The sequence below is a fragment of the Aristolochia californica genome, unplaced genomic scaffold (assembly GCF_029961685.1).
Source record: "Aristolochia californica isolate CCGP_79_NKW_82.1479 unplaced genomic scaffold, dmAriCali1.0.hap1 SCAF_3, whole genome shotgun sequence".
Taxonomy (NCBI): Eukaryota; Viridiplantae; Streptophyta; class Magnoliopsida; order Piperales; family Aristolochiaceae; genus Aristolochia; species Aristolochia californica.
The window spans coordinates 43515289-43526787 of record NW_027181992.1 but is presented as its reverse complement, the minus strand read 5'-3'; the positions used below and the strand labels follow the sequence as shown (position 1 = coordinate 43526787).

General features: G+C 38.2%; 1 protein-coding gene across 1 annotated transcript; it reads left to right on the top strand.

Annotated features, from left to right (window-relative positions):
* Positions 1 to 8088: 8088 nt before the first annotated feature.
* LOC137959588 (inactive beta-amylase 9-like) lies at positions 8089 to 10357 on the top strand. Its single transcript, XM_068806949.1, has 3 exons — positions 8089 to 8301; positions 8873 to 9355; positions 9449 to 10357. Exons 1-3 carry the CDS (start codon positions 8089 to 8091, stop codon positions 10355 to 10357), a joined length of 1605 nt encoding a protein of 534 aa, XP_068663050.1.
* Positions 10358 to 11499: the final 1142 nt, after the last annotated feature.

Sequence of the window (11499 nt, the reverse complement as noted above, 5' to 3'; positions counted from 1 at the left end):
GAACCATGTTTTGATTCGAAAACATGCGAGTCGGCTCGTTAACTTAAGGAGGCCCGAGCACAGAGGGAGAGGTCTTTATCCTTCATTCTTCATAACCAGGGTGTGTGTGTGTGTGCCGGGGGGGTCTCTAGATTGGGAGGGATTTGGCAGGCAAAGTTTGAGCAAAAATGGGGACTTGGGGGGAAGATCAGAAGGAAATCAACTGCAATGCACTCTTTAGATAAGTTTTGGTTTTTTATTTATTCGATTTCGTCTTCTTATTCTTCGTTCTTCCTCTTTGATTTCTTCGTTTTTTTCGTCGTGAGAGTTTGGTTTGCCAAAGTTGTTGGCGAAGACAGGGGAGTTGTTGCGGAGAGAGCGAGAGAATAAACTGAGGTGCTGAGAGAAGGGGGAGAGGTAAGGAAAAATTGATCACCGAGCTTTTCAGCATTTTGAAGTTGATGGAGATGGACTTGCAGATGGAGAAGGCAACTGTCAAGGAAGACACATTGCAGGAGCAGTTGGAGACCGCCAGCACTCGTTGCAGGCAAGCAATTCTTGTCATGAACTCTTTTTTATGGAGAGTGAGAATTTTGTGGAAGTTGCAGAAAAGATTTGATAAATGTAAGACAATGCTCATGGAGTCTCACTGGTTTTCGTATGTTTTCGTTAGTTTAAGAAACCCTACGTGGTGTGTTGGCAACATGGATTGTAGTACCAAAATCAATCCACCAAGTGTTGTAAGAAACATTAACTATATTATATTCAAAACACACTAAATAGATGAAATTACCTTTCTTTTAAAGTCAATGTATGAATTTGAGACATGTCTTCTTTATATGTCATGTCTTCTTACAAAAGAAGTATTTGACATCTCCCTTATTAACTTGATTAAGAGGCGTTTTCCCTTCCGTTTCTAAAGTGGTTACTTGCTGCAAGTCGTCAAATGTACACTTTTAATCTCTCTTGATTCAACCTCCCTTCCTCTTGCACACACATGGTTTGAAGTTCATTAATCGATCATTTTTTCTTTTGTATCTTATAAGAGATCGTGAAGGGTCAGTATTCAGACGAAAGCCAGCAAAGGATGAAGTGAACTAGAAATGACTCGGACATCTCAATCTCCTTCGATTTCAGTCTTGCGGCTATATCCTACATTAGCATTATGTGCTCACGCACACCTTTGGTGCCAGTAAATTTCATGGAACACATTTTGGTCATCAGGGTGCTCGATAATGCCTTGTCGAAAGTCTCAAATTGATCATGAATAGCTTGAAGATATTCTTTTGCTTTGGCACAATCAGGAATGGATCCACGATTACTCTTCCCATATGAGACTTAATAAATATCAAACTTAACCGATTGGATTCTCCCAAAGATCATATGATATTTTTTCAATTTGGGTACTTTCTAATTAATATAAGTATCTCCATTCAAATGAATAATAGAGGATGAATCAAAATTTGGAACACATAAAGTTTGAATTACTGTAAAATAAACAACAGATTTACTAAGATATGCAATGAAGCTAAATATTGAATATTTACCCATGTAAAGAAATTCAAACAAATAAATCAACATGTCATTATAATATTTTCCTATGGGCTTAGATTATAACACATAAGCGATTTATGTTACTTTATGATGGGATAAAAAAATTGCCTATAAAGGAATATTCTAGGCCTATAGGCAACTAGAATTTTTTATTTATTTCTATTTCATCCTAATTAATCACTTAAATATAATATTTACCTTGTGGGGTTAAATTATTATATCTTCATGATTAATAAAAAAAATATGTCATTAACTTTATGTAACTAACCTTAATTTCACTAGTAATTTTCATAATAAAGAATATTGTGGTAATTAATCAATTATTCAAATATAAACAAAAAAAATATGACATCAAAATAATTGACTAAAATTTATGCCAATTATTAATTCCTTATATATAAGTCAACCAAAAATATGCATAGAAAATTAAGGATGCATGAGAACCTAAATAATTTTTTATAAGAGAAAAATTATCATAAATATGCATTTATACATTCATATATGCATGTAAATTATTTAATTCATATGAATTAAATGAGAAATGGCATGAAAAAATATACTAATTTCTAGTTATTAAAATATTCATTAAATGTATCCAATGATAATAGTCAAGGTGAGATAGTCGGATGGTCATTGGCCAAAAACCTAAAGTTGAGGATAGTGGGTTCAAATCTTGCCCTCAACAATTTTTTTTTTTTTTTTTAAGATTGCGGAGTTGGCCAGGCCTTCGCTCGGACGACTCGATTGCATAGGTTGGAACCGGCGAGTCGCAGCCAACTCAGTTCGAACCAACTCAGCATTTCAATGCTGCATATTCAATCATATGAATTTGTTATTTTTTTTTTTTTTTTGGGGGGGGGGGGGGGGGGGGGGGGGTTAGTCCACAATGAAGTGGAATGAATTCCCCCCGCATTACTTAGTTCATTAAAAAATAGCGTTAGTGTAGAAAGACTTGAATTGAAGTGAGATTACACTATTTGATTCGCTCAGGCAAAAACGGGGGAAAGTTGTTTCCCATCTATTTTGCGAATCATCAGCTTTCCACAGACGATTTCTGCTCCCTCTGCGATTGTTCAGCAAAGTATTTTTTCCTTCCTCTGCCCCCACCTTTGTCACAGAGCACGGGAGGCTGAGCCTCTATCGCAGAGCCCAGGAGGCCGAGCCTCTGTCGCAGACCCCGGGAGGCCGAGCCTCTGTCGCAGAGCCCCTCGGCCTCCTGGCTTCTCTTCTCTCTCGGCTTCCCTGTTTTCTCCCTCTCGGCGTACCGTCAGAGTGTCGCCTCCGTCGCCGTTGCCCATCGCCATCGCCGTTGCCCGCTGCCGTTGCCGTTGCCAAGCCCGCCGCAGAGGAAGACGTAGATGATGTTTAATTTTTCCTAAGTTAGGAAAAATTAAACCATCGTCATAATTGGTTTAATTATCCAATTAATTAAACCATTAGTTTTTCATTTTTTTAATATATTATTAATTAATAATATTTAAAATATATATTATGTTATTGATAAATTAATATATTTATTTATTTATTATGTATTTTTTTATTAAAATAGTGAGTTTTAATGTTAAACTATATCTTATGTTATTATAGAATAATTTATTTATTTATTATATTCACTTATGTTATTTTTAAATTTTTTATTTATTTTAAATAATTTATTCTAGTCACACGTAATTAGTATATTAATTTATAATAAACTATAATATTAATTGGTTTAATTATCCAATTGTTATAATTAATTAAACCATTAGGTTTATTTATTATATTCTCTTGTGTTATTTTTTATTTTTTTTATTAATTTTGTATAATTTATTCTTGTCACATGTAATTATTGTTTTAATTTATAATAAATTATAATCATTAAGTAATATAATATAGTTTTTCATTAATTAGGATATTAATATATTCTAATACTACACGTTAAATCACTTATAAGTGTAGTAATCACTTTTATTTTTGTTAATTATATGTTTAGGTATATGTTCTATTTAAGTATATTATAAAAGGTTATTTATTCTCTTTTTTATATCATATTTTTCATTTGGGGGCACTAACACTGGAATCTATTTTTCAGCCAATTGAACTCGTCTATACTAACACCCAAACATGAGTTGAAGTTGAATCAATTCTAGTAGAGAGCACAGTTAGTGCTTTGGCGCGCAACGTTGTGGGATAGCCGGAGAGTACAGAATCTGGCGCTCCCGGCCTAGGCAACGCTCCATTGAGAGCATACTGAATGCCGATGCAGTTGCCGATGCAGTTAGTGCCGGTCTCAACTGTCCCGCTGCTGCGCCGTCCTTTGTCACATCCTCGACGCCGGACACCGTTGTAATCGATGTCGGCGCGACAACTTCCTCTGAGGCACGATGCAAATGTGGATCGATGGCGACACAAGCAAATGCCGATCGACGCCGATGCAAGCAGTGCGCAACCATTGGCGCACTCGGCGCCTCCCTCAACATCTCACTGCCGAGGGTCGGCTGGCTATGCAGACCAACCTCACGCAGTGGCCAGGTATGATCACAGGCAACTCTGTTTTTCAAGACATGGTTGAGCCTCAAACGAATTTTTATCATACATCATGAAATTCATAATTAGAATGTAAACGGAAACATGAATGCTTTCCTCCTGCCATGGCGATTGAATTCCAGGAATTGCAGAAGAGTGTCTCAAACTACATCTAGACCAATTCCGAATTTCTAAAATACTTTGTTTTCCATCAAAAGAGGGAAGTTACAAATGCTATCTTAAAAGCAGGAAAGTACTTGATTCTTAAACTGTTTGTGATGATACTTTACTACGGCTTTGTTGGTTGTGATTATAAAAATCAGCTGGGGTAAGGATCAAATTAAAGAGGTCACCAGATAGGCCTCTTACAACCCTGAATTTAGCGAATCAAAGGTTATCTTAGAGTGATCATTGTGTGGTTTATGTCTGATGGAGTCCCTTTTTTCTGGGTCTCGGACACGTTCACAGAAATCATGGAGGATGGGCAGGGAGCTATCGCACCGAGTGTTCTTGTAGCGAAGATTATCAAATCAAATGGATAATTGATACAGGGAATGGGGTTGTTGCTTCCTGTCCTCTTATTGTTGTGACGGAAGGAACATTATCACAGCTCCAATGGAGTCGTCTTGGCTTCTTCATCTGTATTCTTTTTGTTATGTATTTCTTTTCCACCCTGTTTCCTTGTCTTATTCCTTTCCTTCTCACTCCTTCCAACTGTATCTTCTTCTTCTTTTGCACTCATTGAGAAAGGCATGCGGATCTTCTTTTTACTGAACATGGTCAATTTTTCTGCCTGCTCCATCTATGAATGCTCCATCTCTGATGTATTCGGATTTCAGCGGTTGCAGCTACTGCATCAAATATCATCTGATAGATCAATGCTTTTTGTGGGAACCAAAGCTGAATAAAAAGATATTTTGCAAACAGTTCGGAAAAGAGACTCAACTTGTAAGTTTGCCTGCCCAAGTACCATCCGAAATTCGCTCGAGGCCTAAAATCACCCGTAATGCTTACAATTTGATGTCTACACGTTAAGAAGAAGACGTGTCGAATATTAGGAAGAGAAACAGTAGATGGGGATGGGGATGGTCAGGTACCTGAATAAACAGAAAAAAAGTTAGAAAGATAGGCGATGTAGTCCGAGAAGAGCAGTTGAACCCAGAGAGTTAGGCAGCAGAGACGCAGTTGTACCAGAAAGCATTAAATTGATATCGTTGCCAGTAATAGTTTCAGAAGAGGGTTTCAGAGCCTGGGTTTAGTAATCAGCTATCAACCGGATAGAGATGGTAACGGCATGAGAGGACCACTGGGTTGTTGTCTTTGACAAGGGAGTGAGGACAGCCGAGAGAGTAGAGAACTTGAGATAGAATGTGACCCCGGGGACCATCACCTGGACCAACACCGCCGTGGCTGGGAATGGCAGCCGCTGACGAGAGAGAAGAAACTGCAAAGCCTGGTTCTTCAGTATACCTCCTTCTGAACATAAGCTTGCATTCTTTTCGTAAGTGCTCTTGTGGGTTTTTAACTTTTTATATTACATCGTCGTAATAGTTATCATTTCCTGTTCAGATAAGCCCTGATCATGTAGTGCCATTGTATGTTTTGGGTGATTTTCAGCTTTTACTTCCTCTGGCGCTTCTTCTTCATTCACGACTGCTGCTGTCCATTCTTCAAGTTAATATTCGATGTTTGTTAATTTCGTCCTATGACATTTAGGATTTTACCAACGTTTTAAACATAAATTGATAAATTACGAACTTGCACATGTGCAGTCAAAAGTGATACTTAAGCTTTAACCGTTTACGTATTACCACATCAGCACTCAGGTGAGTCACATATCAACTAACACGCATCATGTCACGTCATTAAATGACACAAAAACCTTTAATTTAAAATATAATATGACAAACCACGTCATCATCCATAGTACCTTTTATCATCGATTTAAAATATTTATAAATTAAAAAAATTATTTTAGAGTTTAAAAATCAAATTTATTGATAATTTTTTATTATTTTATATTTAAAATAATAAATTATTTAAAAATTATATTAATTAATTTAAAATTTTACTCTTACCTACTTAACACCTTTTATTATCGATTTAAAATATTTATTAACTGTAAAAAAAATTAAAAACTATTTAAAAATTTAAAAATCAAATTTATCTGTACACTTTTTATTACCTTATATTTAAAATAAGGTATATTAATTAATTAAAAATCTTACTCTTACCTATTTAACACTTTTTATTATTGATTTAAAATATTTAATAATTAAAAAATTGAAATTTTTATTTTAGAGTTTAAAAATCAAATTTATCGGTACATTTTTTATTACCTTTTTATTTAAAATAATAAAAAATAAAATAATATACTAATTAATTAAAAAATCTTTCTTTCTTTGTGATGCATTAGGAAGATTTTCAAATTCTTTTTTTTTGGTTTTTTTTGGGTATTTGTTAGCTTTCTTTGTGACTATTTCCTCGTTCTTCTCTCTTAATTATAATCTCGTAGAACTTCCTGATCCAAACTGAGATTCATCAAATAGAACAAAACTTTGTGAAAACTAGCAATAAAGAAAAAAAAAGTAGAACTCACCGGGCTAGAATCCGCCGATACAATACTCTCACAACTAGCAAAGTGTAACCATCAGAAGGACTCATTCTTGTCCTTGTTAATTACTTGTTTAAGCGTTAAAGATTATGGCTAGATTCATAAGTTAACGACACTTTTATAGTGTCGTAGAAGATTTTTCATAAATTAAAGCATTTCAATCACCATCCCATTCTGAGTTTTCTTGTCCATAGTTTAACAATATCATGAAATCTGAAAAGAGGGGAACAAAGAAGAAGAGTGAGAGATGTGGCTGAGATGAAATCTAGTTTAAGAGGAAGAGAGGGGGTTAAGAGGGGGGCATCCACCGCGAGGGCAAGCAACGGCTGCCGGATCAATGGGGGAGAGGGCAAGAAGAGAAGAGAGGAAAAAGATCAAGCAGCGAGAGAGAGAGAACAAAAAAAACAAGAAGGACAACGAGGGCTTATGTGGCACAAGATGACATGGGATGATGATGTGTTAATGTATTTAATGGTGTGACATTCTATATGGGTGATGATGTATCTATAAGATGAGATGTTGTTTGACTCATCGAATGCTGATATGGCATGATGACATGTTTACACATCATCAGTCAAAGCCTACGTGTTATTTTGACTATACAAATGTGCAGTTGACTAGTTAAATTTTGTTTGTCATTTATCTAATTAAGTTTAAAAAGTTTGGGTAAAACCCTAAATGTCTCTAAATAAAATATATGATTCCCTCTCCTAGAAACTTGATTCATCTTAAAAATTGTTGGCGACGCTGTGTCGTGTCTCGTTCAATCACTCTTCGTGCACAGAACGATGAAATGGTTGGAGTATGAATCGCGGCGGACGATGCCCAGTACCGTAACCATTTGAATTCTCGTCGAGAAGAAGGAATCATCTGTATCACTTTTTGTTTTTCGAAAAGAAACAAGAGAAGTAGACAGTCGTCAATCAGGCACGTAGAACCAGAACCAGAACCAGAAGAAATTGCTTCAAGCAAAAGCAAATGAAGTAATAAGAACGGAAAGGAAAAAAAACGTCTTCCGATTTGGAAGCGCCGTTATCGACAACAAACACGAATCAATCCAAGGAGATCGTCCCGTTTCAACTACTCAATCTACCGTTGACTTGGATGGTCACTCAAGGATTGCGTGGTAAACGAGGACCCGCGCAAGCCAACAATTGCTCACGTTGCCGTTTCGGCAACTGAAACGTTCCCCGGCCCACCTCCACCTGCCATACTCTTAATTTATTCGATTTAGGAGACTTTCCTGATTGAATGTTGTCGCATTAATCCGGCGCAATTCTATTCAAATTCAGTAGCTTTTGTTCAAATCCTTTCCTCTTCTTCTTGTTAGAAATCTCTCTCGGTTTGGGTTTTTGTTCCGGTACTCTTTTTGGATTTTCGGTTTTTCGGTGCTTAAATCTGCGCTAGATCTGTCTTTGTGCTGATTTCAAGCTCGCATGGACGTCTTGGCAGTCGGATGTTCGCAGACGAATGTCGCGATATCGGAATTTCGTCTTCTTCCGAAGCTTGGGTTTTGCAAGTCGAAGCAGGTCTGTTATGACCTGCGGAAGGGATCGAGGAGGAGGCCCCTCCGTATCGCTTTGAAGACGATTAGATCGGAGCTCCAAACTTTTGAATCCTCAGAACGCAAGGAAACGCGGGAAAAATCTGTAAGTTCCATTAATTCTTCTTTGTTACCTGTCCAGAAGTTATTTATTAATTTCTTCCTTGCTTTTTTCTTTCTTCTGGGAAACCGCATGGTTCCTTTGATTTTCCTCGTCTGCAGTCTCTTTTTGTAATTATCAGAACCTTTGCCCCAAAATCTGACGGTTTAGACTTCAGCTTTGTAGGTTTACCTTATTCTATTTTCACCCGTAGCTGAAGAATCTCCATGTTGCTCAAGAATCTCAAAAATTTTATACACATAAGTTTCTCAGAAATCTTTACTTCTCGTAGAGAATTTTATTTTCATTTTCTTTCGATGCTTACATCCGCGAAAGGCAAAATCTTTTTGCTTCTATTACATTGAATTTACATAAAATCAGGAAATATTAACTCCAGTTCATATTAAAATCTGGGTAAACCAAGATATGTCTTCTTGGTTAGTCGATATCACTCACTACTATCGAATTTACTAGTTTTTTTTCTGTGATTGTAAAGATTTTGCTATATTCCGTATTACACTAGCCAGATGCTGATGACAGAGGCAAGTTTCAGTGATTGAATAGGGTCTGGTTGCAGGTTGATCGCGTAAGGTTATTTGTTGGTCTTCCAATTGATTCTGTCTCCAACTGCAATAACCTTAATCATACAAAGGCAATAGCAGCTGGGTTAAAGGCGCTGAAGCTCTTAGGCGTGCAAGGAGTAGAGCTTCCAGTCTGGTGGGGGATTGCTGAGAAAGAAACCCAGGGAAGATATGATTGGTCCGCTTACCTCGCACTCGTCGAGATGATCCGGAGTTCAGGCCTCAAACTAAGAGCCTCCATCTGTTTCCATGCCTCTGCCGATACCACTATTCCACTCCCGCAATGGGTTTCTCAGATTGGCGAAGCCCAACCTGATATCTTCTTCACGGATCGATCGGGTAGGCGTTATAAAGGGTGTCTGTCTCTGTCAGTGGATGATCTTCCAGTGTTCGACGGGAGGACCCCAATGCAAGTTTACGAAGGATTCTTCCGGAGCTTCCAATCTTCGTTCTCTGCTTTCTTTGGCTCCACCATCACGGTTACCGAACTTTATCTCCCGCCTTTGAATCGATAGCTACTAGCTCTTGGACTTGTAGATGAAGTTGAATCTTACAGTAAATTAATCTTTCAGGACATCTCGGTGAGCCTGGGTCCGGATGGCGAACTCCGTTACCCTTCATTTCTATCATCATCGGAAAGTCACCAGTTTTCTGGTGTGGGAGAGTTCCAGTGCTACGACAAACACATGCTCAGCCAGCTCAAGCAACAAGCAGACTCCTCGGGAAATCAATTCTGGGTCCTGTCTGGTCCACACGATGCGCCTACCTACAACCAGTCACCGGAGTCGAACGGATTTTGCAGGGAGAATGGGGGCTCTTGGGAAAGTCCTTATGGAGATTTCTTCCTCTCTTGGTACTCCAACCAGCTCTTATCCCATGGCGACCGGCTGCTTTCTCTTGCTTCTTCCACATTCAGTAGTTCCCCCGTCACAGTGTCTGGTACAGTCCCACTCCTACACTCCTGGTATAACACTTGTGCTCACCCGGCGGAGCTTACTGGCGGCTACTACAACACGGCCAACAGAAACGGGTATGAAGCCATTGCAGAGATCTTTGCAAAGAATTCGTGTAAAATGGTCCTGCCAGGTATGGAACTCTCGGACCATAATGTGGCTCAGGCATCACACTCAAGCCCCGATTCCTTGGCTTCTCAGATCATGAGAGCATGTGAAATGCACGGGGTTGAGATTTTCGGCGAGAATTCTTCTTCCGTTTCTCGAGTTTCCGGCAGCTTCGAGAATATCAAGAACAAATTAATTTCTTCATGCTCGGTGGATTCATTCACATATCAGAGGATGGGAGCGTATTTCTTCTCCCCTGAGCATTTTCCCTTGTTCTCCGAGTTCGTCAGGAGCTTCAACCAGTGGGAGTTTCATTTAGACGATCTACCAGGACTGGACACCATCTCTTCACGTGCGAGTTCAGAAAAGGACAAAGGATTTACAGACTGCATGAGCAAAATTTCTCCCAACGTTATGTAAATAACACTCTAAGAAACAAGTCCCAATTGTTTCGTCAATCATATATAAAGTAAATAAATTAAATAATACTTAAATAGATCAAAGGCATATTCACTTTTTTCGAAAAAAGATTTATCGGGTAATAGGGTATCATATGTTGAAGATCACTCCCCAAGATACAATGGATCTTATACCGTCTTAGACATGATGATGATCACTCCCCAAGATACAATGGACCTTATACCGTCTTAGACATGAACGATATTAGGATAAACCTACAAACTCATAAAGATGTCTTCTAATTGCTTGAATTGGATCAAATAATAGATTTTTCTCTTTTTAATTCAAGAACCGAAGAAAATTAAAGAACACCAAGAAAAACTTTCTTCTTTTAGAGCACAGTGATTGTTCTTCTCTATTTTTTCCCCTATTTATAAAACTTTCTACCATTGAAGGAAAATCTCTCGCTTGATCTGACTATCCAAATCTATAATGGTTCGATTTTTTGATTGTTCAAATTTGTAATTATATGATATTACAGTTAGATATGTAACGGCACGATCCGATAATCCGTCAGTTTAGATATATAATCGTTCATCAATGGTTCGGATTTGTGACCGTTTTGAAGTCATTTTTGTCGTAGTGTCAATTTCTTTGTTGTAAACCAAGGCCGTGAACCTGCGAGATAATGTTAGTAGATACAGGTGGAAATCTTCTCCTTTGTCTGCTGAGTTTTTTCTCCTCCTGAAATGCTTGGGCTCAACTTTATCCGTCGGGAAGAACAAGGACAAGGACATGGGAATCTACGAATGACCCTACAAATTTAGTCCGACGGAAGGACCTAAGAACAGAGGTTTGACATTTTCTGGTCACCATTGCCCATGGAAAGTATCGTCAATAATGGTGATAGCAGACCACCAGTCCCCGTCCGTCCATAACATATAGGCCCCCCTGTTCTCTCCGCCCACCTGAGCCCCATCCAAAACCACTTTTGACGACAGCAGCATCTTCAATGACAAAGCTTCTACAAACCAAGTGGTTAGCATCGGTCCCTCTGCTTATATATTTCGCCTGCCGCAACTGAGTCTGCCATTGGTGACTGTCAATGGCACTGAGGACGGTGTTGCTCTGGTAGACTCGGGTCCCCAACTTTTACTAACAAA